The 20,183-nt window shown below is 37.3% G+C and overlaps 1 protein-coding gene across 1 annotated transcript in view; it reads right to left on the reverse strand.

Annotated features, from left to right (window-relative positions):
• The window catches only part of PCCA (propionyl-CoA carboxylase subunit alpha), a 268,103-nt gene that overhangs the window by 137,384 nt on the left and 110,536 nt on the right, over positions 1 to 20,183 (reverse strand). The window contains exons 12-16 of the mRNA XM_085215566.1: positions 19,706 to 19,856; positions 8,647 to 8,790; positions 7,123 to 7,197; positions 1,975 to 2,043; positions 1,154 to 1,229 (exon numbers count right to left, since the gene is read on the reverse strand). Coding sequence (XP_085071692.1) covers positions 1,154 to 1,229; positions 1,975 to 2,043; positions 7,123 to 7,197; positions 8,647 to 8,790; positions 19,706 to 19,856 — 515 coding nt within the window. The remainder of the gene's footprint in view (positions 1 to 1,153; positions 1,230 to 1,974; positions 2,044 to 7,122; positions 7,198 to 8,646; positions 8,791 to 19,705; positions 19,857 to 20,183) is intronic.

The following is a 20,183-nucleotide window of genomic DNA, read 5'->3' on the forward strand; positions in this document are numbered from 1 at the left end:
AGTATAAATCTATTTTAGAGTCTAGTCCTACCACCTATCTAGCTTCACTGTAGTTAGAGATGCTCACTTTCCCCTGAACAAATAAATCTTGAGTCTGATGTGGCATCTGTAGTATTCATCAGAAAGCATTAAAGCCATACCAAGTTTTTAAGAAACAGTAGCATGCTGATCTACTACACAAGCTAGGCTCCCCTGCTCCTCCTCCAGCTGTTTAGGGATGGATTTAAGGGTGTTACAAGTCATTCACCTATCATGAAATGACATGTACAGCAATCAAAAAAAAACAAAACCACCAAACCCTAATAGTTGTCTTCCCTTCTATCCAGGCTCTTCTAAGTATACTGACTAGTAATGAAAAAAAAAAAAAAAACAACCCTCCTTCAGATACCACAGCTAAGGGGAAAAGTGAAGATTTTTACCACATTACAGTTCCTTTCTCTGCTTATCCCCAGGATAAGAAAGGATAAAAAATCCAATTCTTTTCCTCTATTTTGAGTTTTCTTTCTTTACTATTTTTTTTCCCATAAGACAAAGAGGAAAATGTAAAGATTCCTCCCACGCAAACCCCAACTTCCCTTTTTAAAACTTCAAACGAGTTAAAGTGGTCATGGTTGATTCACTCCTGCTGCTTGGGAAAGCTGAAAGAGCATCTACTGCTTCTAGGCAGTCAGCGAGCAAGAGCTGAAACACATTTTACTTATTAAGCTACATTTCTATTTACCCAAACATAAATAACTATATTGAAAACAAGAAAAAAAAAATCCAGTTAAATACTGAACTGTGATAATATTTTTACTGTAGTCTATGTATTAAACTGCTATAAAGCAGCAACTACTTTTAATTTCCTACAGCACAGTAGCCATTTTTTCCCCCCCACTATGTAATAGACAAATTACGTGCCACCATCTTGTGAAATCTCTTTGAGGAAATAATTCAAATATTTACCTTTAAACATTTATCTCATAAGGCAAAAGCAATGGAGAAAAAGCGAAGTCTTTAGCGTTGATCTATCTTCTCAGCTTAATTAACACAAGCTTTTCCCATTTTCATTTGCACTTACGAAGTGGGAATTTTACTCAATTTGCTAATTACTACATTTTCAAGCTGTTTTGTTGAAACAGATCACGCTAGGAACCCAAATTTCTGTAGTTACCTCGAATTACGTAATTGTCCAAAGCCTCCTCCATTTTTTTCAGTGCTTCAGCTCTATTAGAGCCATACGTAATCAGCTAAAAAACAAAAGGCATTTAAGTTAACTAAAAATAGCATGTTTGTTTCCAGAATCTGCAAAGCATTTAAAATGAACAGTTTGTAAAACTTCTGCAATCTCAAAAACATTTCTAGCACATTACTGGGTTTATGTTTCAGAGGTTCTCAAAAACATCAAGAAAAAATTAAAATCTCAAGCCATTTGATGAAAGAAGGCCAATCACTTTAAGTTCAAACAAATCTGGGTGTCTGAATGGATTCTCTCTTCTCCAGGTGCATTGAAAATTAAAGCAGAGATTGAGTGAACACCCCAACCAACTTTTAAGAGTTATTCACCAATTGAGCTCTGACTATATAGTTTATAGTTTAACTTTACCAACAATTACTGATGAATATGAACTAATAGTGAGAGACACTTTCAACCATTTATTTCACTGCTTCTTTTTGGATGCCAGAACAACTGAAATAACAGTTCTAGTTAGGATACATTAAAAGAATGTAATGGTTTCTTCTTGAAATCCTTTTAATAACCAGAAATTGCAAGACAAACAATTACTGCATCAATATATAAACTAGATTTTGTTTACAAGTAACTTGAATCTTCCTGTTACACATTTTCCTTCATTTCTTTCATATTTCCTCAAGGCACGCTATGCCCAGCATCTTTAAAATACTGATTTACCAGTCCTTTAGGATATTCTTCATTGATCTGTGTGTAAAATCAGCATTTCATGCCTTAAGGATATTAAAAAATAATCAACTCACTTTTGAGATCATAGGATCATAGTAAATGCTGATATCACTTCCTTGTTCTATGCCACTGTCAACACGTACCTTCAGAAAACAAAAAGCAAAAAATAATTTACATTGCAAAAAAAAACAAAAAACAAAAAAAACACCTCAATATGCACTTAAATATATTTGACGAGCTTAAAACATAACATTCAGAGAATCAAAGAATCATAGAATTGCTCAGGTTGGAAAAGACCTTCAAGATCATCAAGTCCAACCACAACCTAACCATACTACCCTAACTCTTCAGTCTGGGGAAGAGGAGGCTGAGCGAAAAACTTACCGCTCTCTTCCAACATTCACGAAGCTCATCATGTACATTTTTAGAGCTAGGATAATAATTTGTTTTTAGATAAGCTGAAGAAGGGGAAGGGAGCCTTTTTCTCCACCAGGAAAAATACCTGTAAGTTATTCTCCCCTTTAAAAGAAACACAAATGCAATCTTCACAGCTGAGAGTCAAAATTCTCTTCTGTTCTCCTTAGAATGCACAGTAAACACGTTAAATTTGGTTTAAAGATTTAGGTTGTGTTACACACTCTAAACTTCAACTCACAACGTGTCCAATTCTGATTTAATCACTGTAATAAGATAGTCATTGTTATTATTCTGACTGACACCTGGCATGAAGGATGCCCCTTAAAATCACACCCTTTCTGCATCTATACGTAATCACATTCCACACGTTTCACGATAGCCCTTTTGAAGGTTCCAGTGGGAATACAACTCAGGAGCGTTCAGCAGGAACTTTGGAGCTCTGCTTATCAGCTCTATAGGAATACCAATCCTGTGGTTTTCATGTCTGTAACACTTTCCTTTTCTGCCTCGCCCTCTTGACTGCAAACCATTGTGTTTTCTGTTGCTGCTGTTCCCCCGAGGCGTTAATGTTTACACAGCTTTTTCCATGGCTTTGCTTTGTAAGGACACAGCCCCAATTAAATCTCTGATTCTGCAATATTCACGGAAAAAAATAACACAAGTTCAAAAATCCCTTTTGAAGAGGCCGATTGCTGTTAACCAGCCAGTAAGTTAGTCATTATAATGGTCATTCTTGTTTTCATCTCTCAGTTTGATTTCATCACCGTAGCAATGAGGTTAGCCATATAAAACTGTTTAAATGAGCAATTTCTAGGGAAGAAATATTTATTAAATTGCTGCTTTTGAGCACCGGAATCTGAAATATTTTAAAAATACTAATCAAAATAACTCAAGAGCAATAAATGCATTCTGGGGATCACAAGGATGGAGGACTCTAATCAAAGCTGTTGAAACAGCAGGGCTCTGATATACTGCATTGTAAAGGGGATGGGGAAGAGGGTCCTGGAATCTCACTTAAATCTTCACCTGTGGGAAGGAACCTTTGCAATAAACAGCAGCTCAGCTGTCTGCAGCAAGGCAGAAAAAGGTCAACGCAACGGCTGTTAGGCCTTTAATATTTTAATTTAGGCGATTATCAAGGGACCACATGTAGAACCTCTTGTCTACAAAATCCACATGAGGGCATGATGATGACTTTATTATCCAAATGACATAAAAGATACCGTAGCAGGTGTACTCGTCTTCAGTAAAAACACACTGATTTGATTTTATGAGGTTTCATTAAAAAAGCATATTTATGAATTTGTATGTTTTTACGTTTATGTTCAGATTTACATATTCATTGTGTATTTATATCTCTGTAGTATATTTACTTATATGTAAAGGCAGTAGCACTTCCATAGCATTTGTACTGCATCTTACCTGACAGTGTTTTATTTACATTTAACTAGGCCTCCCACTACCCATACCAGGTATTTAACATTACCTACTGATGAGAAGTAGCTCAGACACATCATTATTACAGAAAAAATAAGCAGCTTAATTCTCAACTCTTTTTGTACCTGCTGCACCATCCACTCTCTCAGGATGCTTGCCTGTATTTAAAAGGCAATGCACGCATTCAAGCAAAAAAAAGTAATTCATCTACTCAATCTGTGTTCTAGTACAAATCCCTCCCTTACATAACTTTTTTTGAATACACAAAGCTTCTGATGGTACTGACTACTGGCTCCACATCCTCTATGTTTCCGTTTGTATACAACATGTGTACCTCTAAACAATTTACAGTTTTTATTAAGTAATATTATTCTGAAAAAGGAAAAATGACAGAGGGAATTTAAAGTTCTTCAAAAAATACTGTAGAATTTCAAGAAATCTGGACTCTTCTGTAGGAGTTCAATTTTCATAAAATAAACTCAGGGTGACTAAAAGCAATGACAGCAAAAAAGAAATACATTTACCATCTTCAATTCTCCCTGCAGTGGTTAAATTTTCAGAACCCAGTAAATGTAGATGATTTTATAAACTATACAGTGTGACAGAACTCAATGCATATTGGATGAAAAAGAAACCATAATTCAACAGATACTTACTGTCCCTAAGATAACAGCAATACTTTTTAGACCTTAAGCATTTACTTCTGCTTAGCATACTTCCTTTCTTTTATTCAGCATTTAAAATACCAAAGAAAAAGTAGGCTTCAAAATCTAATTGTACTCCACAGTTCATTGGTATTATAACCCCAAACACTTTTATTGCTGTTGTACTATCATTATGTGTTGTTATGCTATCACAAGAGCAAACTGAAAGAAAAAAAAAAAAACCTTTAAGTGGGGGGAAAGCCCAATCTACATGTCAGTCCTGCAATGGACTATTAGTGCATCAAATTCCACTCACCTACTGGTATAGATTTCTAGTATTTTCCAGTTCTTAACTATATGAGTCTAACAGTTTTTGTCTTTCTGTTGAGAGTGATAAAAGAACAGATTGCTATTCGTATTGGCAATGCTCAAGCTCTTCTGGTACAGTAGCACTTTTTCCACGTTGGGTAAGAGCATTAAATATGTATGCTCACAATTATAACGATATGAGGTTTTGCGGTTACCTTTCTTACAATTCATTATCAGTGATGAAAAATTGATGCTCCCTCGTACCTTGTTGTATGAAAATTACAGGATATATGAGACAAAAAGAATCAGTAGAGTACTATCTACAAATAAGAAAAAACCTCACCTATCATACATGGCAGCTCCTCCAACTTGAGAAACTGATAAATATGGCACACAGTCCATCACAGCTAACTTTAGAAACAGAAGAAATGAACTGAAAATGCATTTGGCAACATACTACTCTTAAGCTGAACTTCTTGTAACACTTTGCAAGTCTGAGCTGATTTCTAAATCCAACTTTTGACAACTCTAAAATCTAAAACATAGAAAATAAACACCTTGGCACAATGGGCTTGTAAAGAACTTCTTTTGGTAGTATTAATTTTGTTCTTCACAGCACGACATTCGCAGGAGAGAAATTATTTCAACAGTGGCAGGAAACATGTATTAAGATACCAAATCATGAGTGTCTAAATAAAAATAGCTGTTCTATTTTTAATAATATAGAAGTATTGAGCAGAAAGAACAGCCCAGACACTCCCTATAAGCTCCTCAAACCACTGCTCTGAAGCCTCCAGTGTAATTAAAATTTCTTTCTTCAGTACCATGACGGACCACGTGAAGCGATCAGGCATCTCCCACCCTTCATTTTCAATTCACCTCTCCCCCTAAGCACAACTCCCAGCCCACCCTGTCTACCTGACAAGTGACAGCCCAATCTGATTAAATGCTTGCAAGGGAGGGGACTTGTGGGCCTCCATGACAGGCCAAAAGTGATCACCATGGAGATACATAATTACAGCTGTCAACGCGTCTACTGTCCTGCTGGCATCAATTTGATTGCTCCCAGCAATAATGATAGACAAAGCTTAGTGTGCACTCTCCTGCACCCAATCACTTTATCTATTCCGTGGTCCATTTAGCTGACATGCAACATTCGCACAAGCAAATAACAGCAGTAAGCAGAACATTTAAGGCATTTTAATTGTTTTTCCTTTGTATGGATGGCTCACAAGCGCAAATGTTATTACATAAAACTCCTGCTGCAGCATTAATTGAAGAAAGATTTGGTGGGACAAAGACCGTAGGGGGTATAGTTTGTCCATTATCACTTGTACTTTCAACAGGTCTCACGTTTGGAAAATTGCAAATTGCAAAAACTTGCAAGGGCAAAATGTTTGACATCCTGTTAGCTATTACAACATGGTGAAAACTTCTAACAACTGCTGGAGTATTCATTATAAATTCTTATTAAATACACTCTGTTTCATTTAAAAAAAGAAGTTTAGATACATCCAATGATACCTTTTCCCTTCATCTCGTCTTTAAGATCACATAATGCTTTTTAGATCTTTACAATTTTTTTTCTGCTTCCAGGCTTTGAACACAGCATGAAGCCTTAAAGACCAGAAAGGGTCAGGTCCCCTCAGAAAGTACATGGGCAAAAACAATTTAAGAAGCGAAATAAATCATATATCCAATAACATCTCCACATTTAAGATTTCTCCTGTAATCTTCCACTATTTTCCGTGCAAGCAATCAGACTGAATAATTGTACTCACAGATGGTACAGCCTTGCAATTCCACTGATAGTGTCATATATATATGCACTTATGACTTAGAGTCTTTTGATTTTACAGAAAACCAGTACCCTTGTTCTTTTCAAGTATCAGAAAACACAGTTTATTAGACAGCTATTCCATATATTTAGACAGCATCTTGAAAAGTGTAATAATCTGTATATAATAAACCGAAGCAAATTTGCTCTTCAAAGTCTATAATGCTAAGCAGAAAGCACTGATAGTTTCTCACTGATGTCTTAAGTTCTGGTAGTCAAAGAGCTGACTCCACATTTGACTCAACGTTGAACTGCCTCCTATTTTCACTTAAGCTGTGTTTGAAAAACTTAAGCTCGAAGTCATAGAACATAATAAAATATTTCAACATACATTGATTTCCTGTGATTCCCAATCTGAGTACATCTGAAAGCCAGCTTGGAACCATACACTTTCACACTCATTTTCAAGTAGCACAAGTAAGTATTGCCATGATCCTCTCCCCTCCACCCCCTCTCCCCCACCCCAAATGCTAAAAACAGATCCTAATTTAAAAAGCTACAAGTACTTAAATCCCTTGTCTATAAAAATGAGATCCTTAACACTCAGTACCTATGAAAATCAGAACCAAGTTACTTACACTTGGCACATGCAATGGCTCCTGATACTGAGACAGTTTACCAATGGATGGCAGGCCAAAAGATTTGTAGGGGTCCTGAAATAAAATTCAACATGAGAATGCATTAAGCTTTTACAGATGTGGAGAAAATAATATTAAATAGCTTGAAGTCTAACAGAAACCACTGTTGGAATAGCTTTGTTTTCCTCCCCGGAATTACTTGCATTGAACTACACTTCTTCAAACTACCCCTGTGACACAAAATAAAGAAGTGCAAGCATATAAATTCTCTCGCACTGCAGTCAAAACAGCAGGAAAAAAAGTGCTCTGCACATAGCTATAGTACACCACCAAAACTTTCAAAAAGCACATCTTCATTTACTGCATTGTGCTTTGGAAGAAGGATGGGGAAGTATGCAGAAGAGGAGTGGCACTGAGAAAAAAAGTTTAAGGAAAAAATTCCAAAGATAAAAAGAGTAGTCAGGAATTCGACTACCATTAGAAATCAAACTGACCTTCACACTTGTGGAAAACACTTGCATAATGCAACGCTAATATAAATTTAGTAAGATAGCAAATAAGTGTATGGGTTATAAGAACAACAAATCTCGTGACAAAGTATTAAGATCCATTATTTAAATTCCCTCATAATTATAAATATGCTGAACAAAAAGAAAGCCCAAGCATCAGTTACTCCAGGGTGAAGCCTATTCGTACTCAGAAGAGCTTCCATGCCAATGACATGACAAATACTGATCCTTTATCAAAATAGTTCACATAATTTTTAACCAATAGAACAAGTTGAAGATTATGAGTATGCAACAAAGAAAAAGAAAAAAAATTTTTTAAAGCCCAGGGCCGTAAATCAGCAATAGTTTCTTAAGGAAAAAAGAATATCTCAGAATGTTGAATTATATTCGAAAAGTATAGTTCTCTTAGAAGTTCTTAAAACAAAATGAAAGAAGCTGAGTGTCATTTTTCAGTGAGCTTATCTTGATTTGTATATCATGTATTGTCCTAAACGTGCTTCAAAATGTATTTTATATTTTAGAAAGCTTTTTTAAGATGAGAGACACTTTTTCCTACTAAGAACTGTGATTTCAGCAGACATAACTTGCTTCTTCAATAACCCATTAAAATGTTTTGGAACAACAACAAACAGTTCTTAAACTACTGAATTATTTCAATGGTCATTTTAGTTTCAACTATATAAAGATATTTGGAAATACTAGTTGACTGTACCAAAGAATACAAATTCTGCATTATTAATTGTGAATTGTGTTCTCCAAAACAAACCTCAGCTATCATCTACCATTTTTTATTTTTATTTTGGAAAAAAAAAAAAAAAGATATGTAAAAATACACACCACATTTTGAATTAAGAAATAAAAACTCTAGAAACGCTCATTAACCACTTGTGTTGCATACCCTAAATCACACCTTTCGTATGACAATCCTTGACTTCACCTTGGTCTCTATCCCCACCTGGTTATTACTACTCTGCAATTCTACCACCGACCCTCCTCCCCATTACCACTCATTTACCTCAGCATAAACTCGACATTCAACCGCCCAGCCGTTGATGGGAATATCAGCTTGTTTGTGCCTGAGAGGGTAACCCTTAGCAACACGGATCATTTCTTGGACCAAGTCCAGGCCGGTAATGCATTCTGTGACGGGATGTTCAACCTGCAAGGTCAAGAACTGTCAGTCAGTAGGTAACAAAAACAACCAAAGAAATCCCTCTCCATCAGCAAACACATAAACAAGAAATTGAACCAGGCAAGGAACACATTCCCATCTTGGTCTTTCCTCTCCATCTCCTAAAAAACACATATTTGACTAGCTCCTTGCAACCTTCTTTGCAGAGAAATACCAAAAAATAAAATAATTACCAGATTACTGTTCTAGGGGAAACACACAAAAGGAAAAACACTTATGAGGGTTTTTTCATTTATTTTACAAACTCAAAGAGCCACATGATGATAAGGTAGTTTTTTTTTTTTAGAAGCTTTTCCTGTTCAATTTTGTTTTGAAAAGACTAGCACATTAGACCCAAATATATTTTAGCTAAGAATCTCAAAGAAGCTGATAATCAACCCATTCTGCTACACTTAACATGGCACGTCCAGGAGCTGCTTACAATTTGCCATAGAACTCGCCTACCCTAAATCTCACCCATTCGCCTGCTTTCACTAACCTGTCCTGACAAGCAACCAGATTAGCGTAATCTTACATCAGCGCAGTGTAGCAGAAATGAGCAGATGGATCCTTCAATTTTTTTCCCCCTCCAGACTTATCTGTTTAGTGCTTAGCATGCACAATAGCTGGGCTGGACCAACAGAGTCACTCTGTTCTCTCAGCAAATTGCTGCTAACGGCTTTGGATGATGCTGCCATGGGAATACCCCTTGCTCACGCTAAACAACGCATGTGCGTACAAGCATGCACACACCTTCTTCTTTTAAATGTGAATGGATAGGAATGAATACGTTAACATGAAAAAAATCTTTAATCACTGTGTTTGTGATGTTCAAGAAACATTTGGATGCTGTACAGAGGGACATGGCTTAGTGGGGAATATGGGTGGTAGGCAGATGGATGGACTGGATGATCTTGGAGGTCTTTTCCAACCTTGGTCAGTCTGTGATTCTACGTACAGTAAAAAAAAAACAAACTTTAAATCAAAGCAGCAACAGAATGCAGGGCACACCAGATAGATAATGTAATTCATGCTATAAGCATGTTCTTCACACAAAGATTTAAGACTTTCCACATAAAAATTACGACCTGCTATTTTTGTTATGAAACGGTATTCCAAGAGCCTTAGGAAAGGCCCCATCTGGAATACTGTGTCCAGGTCTGGAGCCCCCAGTTGGAGAGGGTCCAGAGGAGAGCCACAAAGATGATCAGGGGACTGGAGCACCTCCCCTATGAAGACAGGCTGAGGGAGCTGGGCTTGTTCAGCCTGGAGAAAAGAAGGCTGTGGGGTGACCTCATTGCAGCCTTTCAGTACCTAAAGGGAGCCTACAAACAGGAGGGGAATCAACTCTTTGAAAGGGCAGATAACAGCAGGACCAGGGGAAATGGTTTTAAGTTGAGGGAGGGAAGATTTAGGTTGGATGTCAGGGGGAAGTTCTTTACAGAGAGAGCGGTGAGGTGCTGGAACAGGCTGCCCAGAGAGGTTGTGGATGCCTCGTCCATCCCCGGAGGTGTTCAAGGCCAGATTGGATGGGGCCCTGGGCTGCCTGGTCTAGTATTAAATGGGGAGGTTGGTGGCCCTGCGTGTGGTGGGGGAGTTGGAGATTCATGATCCTTGGAGTCCCTTCCAACCCTGGCCATTCTGTGATTCTGTGATAGTGTGAAAATGCACTTCACAATAGTTTCTCTATCATGTGATGAAATACTGCATATGCTTTGAGACACAGAAAAAGGTCAGTGAACAAACCACATCTTTCTTACTTCAAGTACACTAGTATAAGGAAAATATTTAGTCATTATAATATTTTGTGACTAATCGGAAGAAGTAGGTGCTTTGGTCTTTAAGAAAAAGGCCTTGTAAAAATAAACAGATGGTATCCATAATTAGCCCTGTGTGTACTGTGAGATTGTTTAGAATTTCAACAACATTTTAAGACGTTTTGACATAATTTTAATGACAAATCATCACTGAAACAAGGATTTATTCTTTGAAGGATAAAAGTAACTTGAAATGGGAATCTGATTATACAATTTGAGGATGAACATTTGGGATTCAAACTTGATTCTACCTAACACGATACTCTCCAGCATGAGATGCTTAATAACAACATTTGGTGAATCTATGAAACACCTCTATGTCTACCCTGCAGTGCTAAATTGAAGCAATTCAATTTCTATTAAAACTGAGTTTTAAACAAAGTTACTCACCACACATGAATAATTTGAAGAACTGAACTTACTCTCTTCCCTTGGAAATTAAGTTTTAAAAAACTACCTCAGAGTTTACAAAACCTCTGGAATTCTAGTGTCAAAAATAATTAAAATACAATGCTTCTTTTCTACAAAGACATTTATCTGCATTATTCAGCTATACTGTCATTTTTCTTGGATTACAATTGGCATTCCAGATTCAATAGCTTCATTGTTGTTTTCAGCTTTATTGCTGATGATCAAAATAGGACGGAATGTTTCTGGAAAGAAAAATATTTGTGTTGTTTGGTTCTTATGACTCACAAACATTTATTTAATCCCTTCTTCAATAAAGATCTTTGACTTGGTCAATATTTTCCTCTGTTTCTTCAAAATACTCCCTTTGTGTCCGCACAGAAAACAGCATTCAGAAAATATGACAAGCAAAATTTTTTGGGGTCTTTTTGAGGGTGGAGAGAAGTTGTTCTGCTTTCTTACAGGACTGTTCTTAGGACTAGTGCTGTTTAGGGATAATGTAGACAGAACCAACCATATCACAAATTTGGTGGTACAAAACATATTTAAAATGCTTTTCAATATACATTAAGGCCAACAGATCACCTAGATGGAGTAGAAAATAATTTTAATCTTGAAACGCTAGTTGACTTTTTTGTAACTTTAATCATTCACTGAGGTGCTCAGCTCAAATTGCACTTGTTTTAGCATTTGCAGTTTTCTTGCAGCATGGGTAGGGAGAGAAGGAGGGAGTTAGTATTTTTAGCAATGTACAGAATACTCTCTGGTTTATAGCACGAAAGGACATTAAAAAAGCAGTAATGCCAAATCCTGGCTCAACAAGCACCCTGCAAGGTGGAGGTCCAAGAATCCTCCCACATAGAGATACTTGCAGGATCTGAAATTAAAGCTCTTAGTGTTATAAAAGGCAAGGAAGGATGGGGGTAGAAGAAGTAAAGAAATTAGATCGCTCTTTTCCCAAAACATAAAACAAAGACCTCATCGTTCCCTGGTTAGGAAAGTTCTAGAATGATCACTGCAGTTATTTAGCCAAGGTAACCACTGTATCCGCTTTTCAATCACTATCAGAAATTAGGCTTTAAATGTTTTCCTCTCTCATCTTTCAGTCTCCTACTTTAGGCGTCATTCTTGTTCAGCTTGCCTACTTTATTTTCTCCTATTAATTTTATTCTATGCCTCTTCTCCAACAACTTTCACTGCTATTTTATGGATGCTAAATCAAGAATTACTTTTTTAAAGAGATGCATGCAAGTATGCTCCTAACCAGATCTGAATCACACTCAACACTCTTTTAGCTATGGGTCACGCTCAGATTTCATGGTCTGCAGAGCCAAGGTCTTGCCAGTGCAACCTTAGTCATTAAGGTAAGAACTGATGGTGTTATGGCTGTGTGATAGTGGATAAATTCACACATTATCTCTGTCCTTATCACAGAGGGCAAAACCAGACATGTCTGCAGCAAGCAATCTACAGATCGTAGCTACATCAAAGCAGTTTTCCCTATTAGCAACACAACAAGGAGAAAAATTGATCAGTGATAACTCTCAGTGCAGTTATCTGCAAAAGTACTGCCTTCATTAGCAATTCTTTTACATATGCCAAGTGCAGTCACAAACATGTATAGCAAGAAGTTGCTCTCTCAGCACCCATAAGCGAGGTCTACAGCTCAAAAAATCTCCTATTCCCACCTTTACTGTGATCCACATAGATACAGTTCTCTGAAGAACATCATTTTTTGTTCCTGCTTCTAAATCCATACAGCCATAACTTACGGCGAGCAACATCCATAGGGGGGTAAAGGGAGTATTTCTCTTCACATGCTCTTCTTCAGACACCTCACAGCAATCCTTTCCCTGTAAGCACAAGTGGTTTTGTTTCCCTCATCTTCCAGTTCATACACCATGAGGTACTGGCAGCACTGGTGACAAAGTCTGTTAGAAAATAATAATGAAATCCCTGTTCACAGATATTAAAATAGGTGCAAAAAAGCTAGGGGAACCTGTCAATATGGCAGTGCAACTAGCAACAGTTCCCGGAAAAGTATGGAAGTGTTGCTAATTCTTGCCCTGTTTTGTGACAACAAACAGTCTTAAAGCTTTACTGTGGTGGGGTTCATCCACAGTTACGAAAACAGTCATGTAATGCTTACAAACAGTTCAAGCTAAGAGGTAAATTAGCAGTGGCTATTCCACTTACATTCAGGGGAATACTTTCAGAATACAATTTTTTCTCACAACCAGTAAGGTACTCAGGTCTAATAGCAAACCCTTAAGGGCATTCTCACAGGCTGCACTCTTGCTCCTGCATGCACAAGGAATCAGTTTACTCGCACATCAGTTGGAGCATTCAAACAGACCACAGAGGCCAAGAAAATCCACGTTTCAGTAGGCTTAAATCTACTGCTCACACCATCCCTATCTCACTATTGAAAGCCTCTGGATGATATCATATGCTCCTTTACATTCAAATAAATAATCTAAAAGCTAACTTGCAACATTCACCATTTTCCAGGAAACATGATTCACCTGGAAACCCAGGGGTTTTCTTCTGCTCCAAATCCAGTATCAATTAACCCAACCCAAACCCAGTAACTTATAGATGGTCCTCAGCCCCTGTTATTTCAACAAGCCTCTCTTCTATTTTGGAAAAGTGAAGAGCAACAGAGGTGCACACATGTTCTGCTATTCAGGCATGCCAGCTTTCTGACTGCTATGAACAAGAGTACTCTGGGGTCACATTATCCTTCTGCAAAACAGTTCCTCCACAGTAGTTCACAACAGCACGTGCATGTGGGAATTTCAGGTGCATGCTAAGAAAAACAGATTTTCAGAAAGGCTGCTGAAGAACTGACAAGGTTTAGCTTGATGAAAACACTGAATGGAAAGCAAACAGAAATGCATACTAGGAGAATTCACACGTTGCCATTTTGTATAAACAGAATACAACGTGCATTGCTGTTTACATTCTGATTGATTACTATTTGATGAAAGAAACAAGCACAACCAGAACTACAAAATCATCAACTGAGATGCTCAGGCAGACTTCTTCTATTGTTTTCTGAGTTTAGTCGCAGTCTAATGCACAGATATTTGGTACTAAGTAGGTGTTTTGGTTTGTTAGTTTTTGTTCTTTTGTTGTTGTTTTCTTTTATGACAGTATAAGCTGTGAAAAAAAAAATGTATTTCTTCACACAAAATTATCTTCCAGTAATCACAGATTCACTTTTGTCAATTTTCATTTTACAAGTGTTTGTTTCTTTACTGCACTGGACAGATGCAGGTAAGAAATAACTTATATAGCCTATGAGTACCGAGTGCCTTTTCTGTGTTCTCAACAACACACACTTGATATCATCAACAGGTTATTTAGCTTGCAGTTCCAACATTACTTTCTGAAGAACTCTTGAAATTCACTATTTCTACACAATTCCTTTCCACTTCAAGCTCCATCTAAGAAAACAAAGAAACTTGCTCCCAACAAAACCTTCTTGCACTTTCTTTATGAGAGATGCTATGTCTGTTTTCACTATACTTAGCTGTAGCATTAAAGGGCTCTCCAAGTACTTAGTTCAAGATGGGTCTTGTCACAATGCAGCCATTCTTGCATTTTCTTTACACTAAATTCACCAAAGGAAAGAAACTAATGTATCATTTGAAAAGAGTTCTTTTTCTCCTCTACTTATAAAAAAAATGGAGCTTCCTTTCTTTCTACTTTTTTAATAGTATTCTATGATAGCTACGTCGTAGGGTTGTCTCTAAGATATCACTCCATGCCCTGGCAGCACTGTTAATGGCATCTTTCAGATTCAATGACTTAGACAAACAATGTCGGTCTCTTCTGTCAACAACAATTAGCAATGCTTTTCTGTAGTTCTTTTGGAAAGCCTGAAAAGCAGACAACCAGTAGCTACATAATGGAAGTTGCATTAGGAGGCAAGAATGTGGCAAAAATCTGGTTAACTGTTGTCGGCTGACCCTCTTGTGTGAAGAAGTGTTGTTTGGCAGCAAAATCACCTTTTCTTTCGGTTCTAAAAATGGCCATGAACAGCTGGTATAAACTGTGTGCAGAATGGATTCTGGTGGGCTTAGGGGATTGGTAATGGGATAAGAGACCTTTCACCTTTAGGTCAGTAGTTCAAATTCAGCCCAGGTTAGCAGCAATTGAAAGTCTTTACCATCTGACACTGTTCGTTAGCCTATTTAAAATGACTGAAGCAAAGTGTCACAGTAAAACAAGATTCCAGTATTAAGAAATATGAAGAGCCTCAGCAAATGGCAGAAACAGTCACTTGAGACTTAACTTTGAAATCCCTCCATTCAGACTTTGTAGAAATCTACTCTCCGAACCGCTGACAGCCCCTTTCACTGCTGCCATCCTCCTTCCCACCTATTACAATTCATCCTCCAGACAGTTACGCATGCAGGGACAACAAAACCATCTCTTGCCATCCCATGAGTCTGCTATGGATACTGAAGTCCCCTCCTCGCCGTGGTTTTCTCTGGCAATCCGACTGAGCTCATCACTTTGCTATTTACATTTTGCTACTTCTGCTTACACCGCGCAGCTGCAATGTTTTCCAGTGCTTTCCTCCTTTACTGAGCAAACATGTGGCAGGTGCTGCCTAATAATGAGCAACAGAATACAGATGCCATTATGAGACCGGCCGAAGTAAGAGTTAACATCACTGGAACCCCAAACCAATAGGGTTTCTACGTATTTCAACCATGCTTTTTATATTTTCGTAAGGAGAAACAGATGAAGAGGAAGGTAGAAAGGGACAGAACTGCTGCATGTATAATTCTTCCTCTGTTTTCTAAAACAGCTTGTACAGTGAATACAGTGAAAACTCTGGAATACCACATTTTCCAGGTGACACTGAAGTCTGATGGAAGCATTAGACCTTATTAACAAAAGTCACAGCATGGTGATAACTTATGGATGTGTGGATGCCTTGGAAACAAGTTACTTTAAAAGAACATTTACATTAAACAGTAAAATACAACTAACTGTAAAATAAAAAACACAGACATGACATTTGTTTCCAATAAACCTCTTAGAAACACATCAATAGAATATTCTGCAAAAGTAACTTTTGTTCCCTAAAAGGTAATAATATTCAAACTGTCACGAGGAGAAAACACACTGCTGTTCAAACTACAGTGTCTCTCAACTTCGTTGGGCTGAACAGAGTAGATCTTATTCAGTCTATGCAATTCATCTTTTCAATAAGACTCTAAGTAAACTTAGTTATGTTTTGAGGAGGAAGGGAGTGCTCACTTGTCATTTTAAATCATTCAACGCACGAAGGAGGCAGAAGCCTGGGAGCAGATCTGAGAAACAGACGTACAAACTGTACTTAGAGTAATTGTACTCTTCGTACCCATCATCGTAGTTGTCTCAACTTTTCTCAAGTCAACAAGAGATGCTTCTCATTTCAAGGTACTACAATCATTTGATACTTTCCCTTTGCTGTCACCAACTGATTCCCTTTTAAGAAGCTTAGTCACACTGCACACCCATACCTTAACAGATATTTTTTATTTACAGACTGCAGACTCTTCATATCAAGTCAAAAAAGGAAAACATTTATATTCTGTTTTTGATTGGAAAACAAAATGTCTGGTGAAAACCAGCACTTCTAAATGTAGTTTGATACAAAGACTTTGATGCAATTTGGAAGTTAGGGGTCAGTAACTTTTATTTCAAAGCTCTCGTTTAGCTACTTTGGATTATGACTGCCTTTTATTAGACTGATGACAACTAGGTAACATAAAGCACACCACAGCATGAGCAGCTATAAAGAATCAGATATTCAACATCTGGTCTGCCTCAACAATTTAGCAGTGGTAGCTGCCTAAAAACCACTCCAAAAGTGCACTAAATGACAGCATACAGGAAGCTCCCTTGTAGCTGGCAGAACAGACATTTCTACACTTTCTTGTGAAAAGGGAAAATAACAAGTTTTGCTATTCAATTATCCAATCTTGTGTCTCATCAGCTAGCTTTTGAAAGATGGCAGAAAAGCAAGTAACGAAAAGTGCATTGCCATTAGCAGAGAATAAGTCATTCTATGTGAATGATTAAAACATCTGTAAAAGATTTACATAGTATACAAGAGACAATGAAGCTGATTCACAAGCTTTTTTAAATCACTTTCCAATCTAACACTGCAGCAACAACTCACACAAAAATTACACAAAATACTAACTTCCTGTAAGGTGCTCTTTATTCTTTGCTTGCAGGACTGTTTAGCAGAAGAGGTATACTCCCAAAGAGTTCTCCAAAAAGATAGTCAAACAGTTCTTATTTACTGCAAAATACTCTACAAAACACGTTAGAAGACCCCTGACATACACTGAAGAGATGGAGGGGAGAAATCAGCAAGCCTCGTCAAGTGTTGGACATGGTTTAGTTGGCTTTATGCAAGTTTATTCTGAATTCTTTATGTAAAATAAAAAAGATCACAGTGATCTAATTAGAGATTGCATAAATATTGAAACAGACACAGAAGTTTGCATAATTTAGAAGATACATTCTGATGATGCTGACAGGTATCTGTATCTATAATGCACACTGACAAAGACCTTGGAAACATGATTTATGGATAAGATGTTTATCATCTAAGGAAGTCCTTCCAACTGTTGAGTATTACTCAAAAACAGGACAAGTGAGTCTCTTAGTCATTGTTCACAGTTGAAAGATGCAAAAGGAAAAGACCAAAGCAATAGAAGGACATCTGGAGACATTCCTCATCCTGAAGTTAAATCTGGACAAAAAAAGCTTCATTAAAGTTTCTATGTTTGGCTCTTATTAGAAGGGAGATGTTAGTTGTGTAACTGTTAACTGAACAGACGGTAAAGCCTGAGACCTGGCAAAAGTGACAGATCAATTGGGTAAGACTGGGGAAGAATCAGAAAATTACTATTCTCCAGCCTCAGGCTGAAATGGTAATTAGAGACGATACAGAGTCAGGATAGAGGAATTAGAGAATAGCTACAGCAGCACCGTAATTTAAGATTAGTAGATTTCTTTAAGGTTTGGAAAGAATGAGTCTAGTATTATAGGGGATTGTCAAGCTGCTTAGGCTATATTTCAAAAAGAGTCTTTAAGGTCCTGATTTTAAATCCTGAAGGATGGAATCATGGAAGTTTTCTTACTGTGTATGTGGAGATCTCTGCAATTAAGCAAGCTTGAGGCTTGGTACTTCGAAAGTTCTTACCACTGCAAATTAAGGCAGGAAGGGGGAGAGACACTATAGAAAACAGTTAAGATAGCATCTTAACGAAACAAACTGAAAAGAGAATCAGCTCTAAGCATACTTGATTATTTCCACTTCGGAATTCATGGTCGGTGGTATGTTAAAGCAAGGAAATGGTTTTGGACTTCAGGTGAGTTACAAAGAAAACCAAGCATGAATTTTCTTCACACCAGAGTGTGGAAAGTGTCTGAAAATTATTCTCTCAAGAACTACAAGCTCAAGAAGAGCATGAAGAATATGTTCAAATAGAGAAATTCCTCTTAACCTCTTAATAAATTACACAAAGCAATTAACATTTGCTCTTTCTAACAGAATCTAAGATAGAAAGGATTGTGCCTAGAATACAAACTCCTAGCAAAAGTGTACGTAAATTACAACTGTCATGAGTTGTTCCAAAAATACTGCTATCTGGAAAGGCAAATTTTAGCCACAGTCTTCACTTGATACCGGCTCCTTTAATACCCTCACTCCTTCAAACACCAATCCTATCTCATTTCTTTACCCAGCCATTATACAAAGTTATTCAAATATGTTAGGATTTCAAGCACCTCTTTACACTCTATCACTGCTTACATGTGCAAGCAGCAGGCTGAATGCAGCCCTAATGAAAGGTATCTAAAACTGAAAAAGAAACTAATCACTCTATTGTTGGATTCCAAATTTCAGTCTTTCTGGTGTAAATTAACAAAGTGAGAAAAGAAGGATAGAGATGACTGTATTTACATTCACACAAGTTGGACTTTCTTCCTCTTTCTGAATGAATTCAGACTCCAAGGCATATACCTGCTTTCTTCCGATTATTACCAGAACCACGTTATCAGGATCAGTTGAGAGGTAGGAGTGCAGCTGTCCAGGAAGCAGATAGTCCACTCATTTGCAGTGCATATTGTAACACCTACCACTGGCTCCAAGAGTTGTTACAAAAAACCTACCCTGTGTTAGCAAAGTTGCATTCCACTCACATTTTCAATCACATGCAGATTGCCAGTGTTTTTATTTCTGATATACACATAGCTTTAGTCACCCTCCCAGAGATACTCAGTAAGTGATCATCAAACAGAAAAGAAACTTGAGGGACCAGGGGGAAAAGCATCAGAGCACAGTGGCTAGTCACTTACTGTGTGCTCACAGTGGCACTTAACAGCGACCTCTTGAAAGGTCTTTAGGTCAAGTGTAACAAAGAGCAAAAAAACCCTCTGAATGCTTACTTGAGTGCTCTACAAGGGCTCAGAGCTGCGAAGTCTTGTATACACAGGCTTATTTAAGTGACTGGATCTTTTAAGTTCACTTGGAAGTGCTCACATCCGTCAACTTAGTTATGTGTAAGTCTTTGCGGGAGCAGACCCCTTAGTATGGAAGGAGGTTATGTTCTGTTTTTTTAAATAACACTTTTCTGAATCTGAAGAGCTGTTTTTCTTACCTGAAGTCTAGTATTCATTTCCAAGAAGTAGAAATTCTTACTGGAGTCCACAAGGAATTCTACTGTTCCAGCAGAGGAATATTTTACTGCTTTGGCAAGAGCTACTGCTTGTTCTCCCATTGCTCTTCGAGTTTCAGGATCTAGAAAAGTGCTACAATACAAAAACAATGCCTTTCTTCAGTTAAAAAAAAAAAAAAGAATCATCATCATCATTTCATTTTCTGTGTAAACTACCACTATCATTATTCAAATAATTATAATATGTGAAAATTGTCAAATGTATGCTTTTATGTTTATACTGCTCCTAAACAGATACACTACACATTCACAATTAACCACTAACATACCAGAGGTTAAGAATAAATAACAGTATTCTCTAAAATGTATTGTTTAATTTTTTATAGCACCAAGATCTATAAAATTTCAATTCAAATGAAAATAAATACATACAAATGCACACCATTTTAGACAGCATATC

This window comes from Meleagris gallopavo, chromosome 1, assembly GCF_905368555.1.
Source record: "Meleagris gallopavo chromosome 1, MGAL_WU_HG_1.1, whole genome shotgun sequence".
Taxonomy (NCBI): Eukaryota; Metazoa; Chordata; class Aves; order Galliformes; family Phasianidae; genus Meleagris; species Meleagris gallopavo.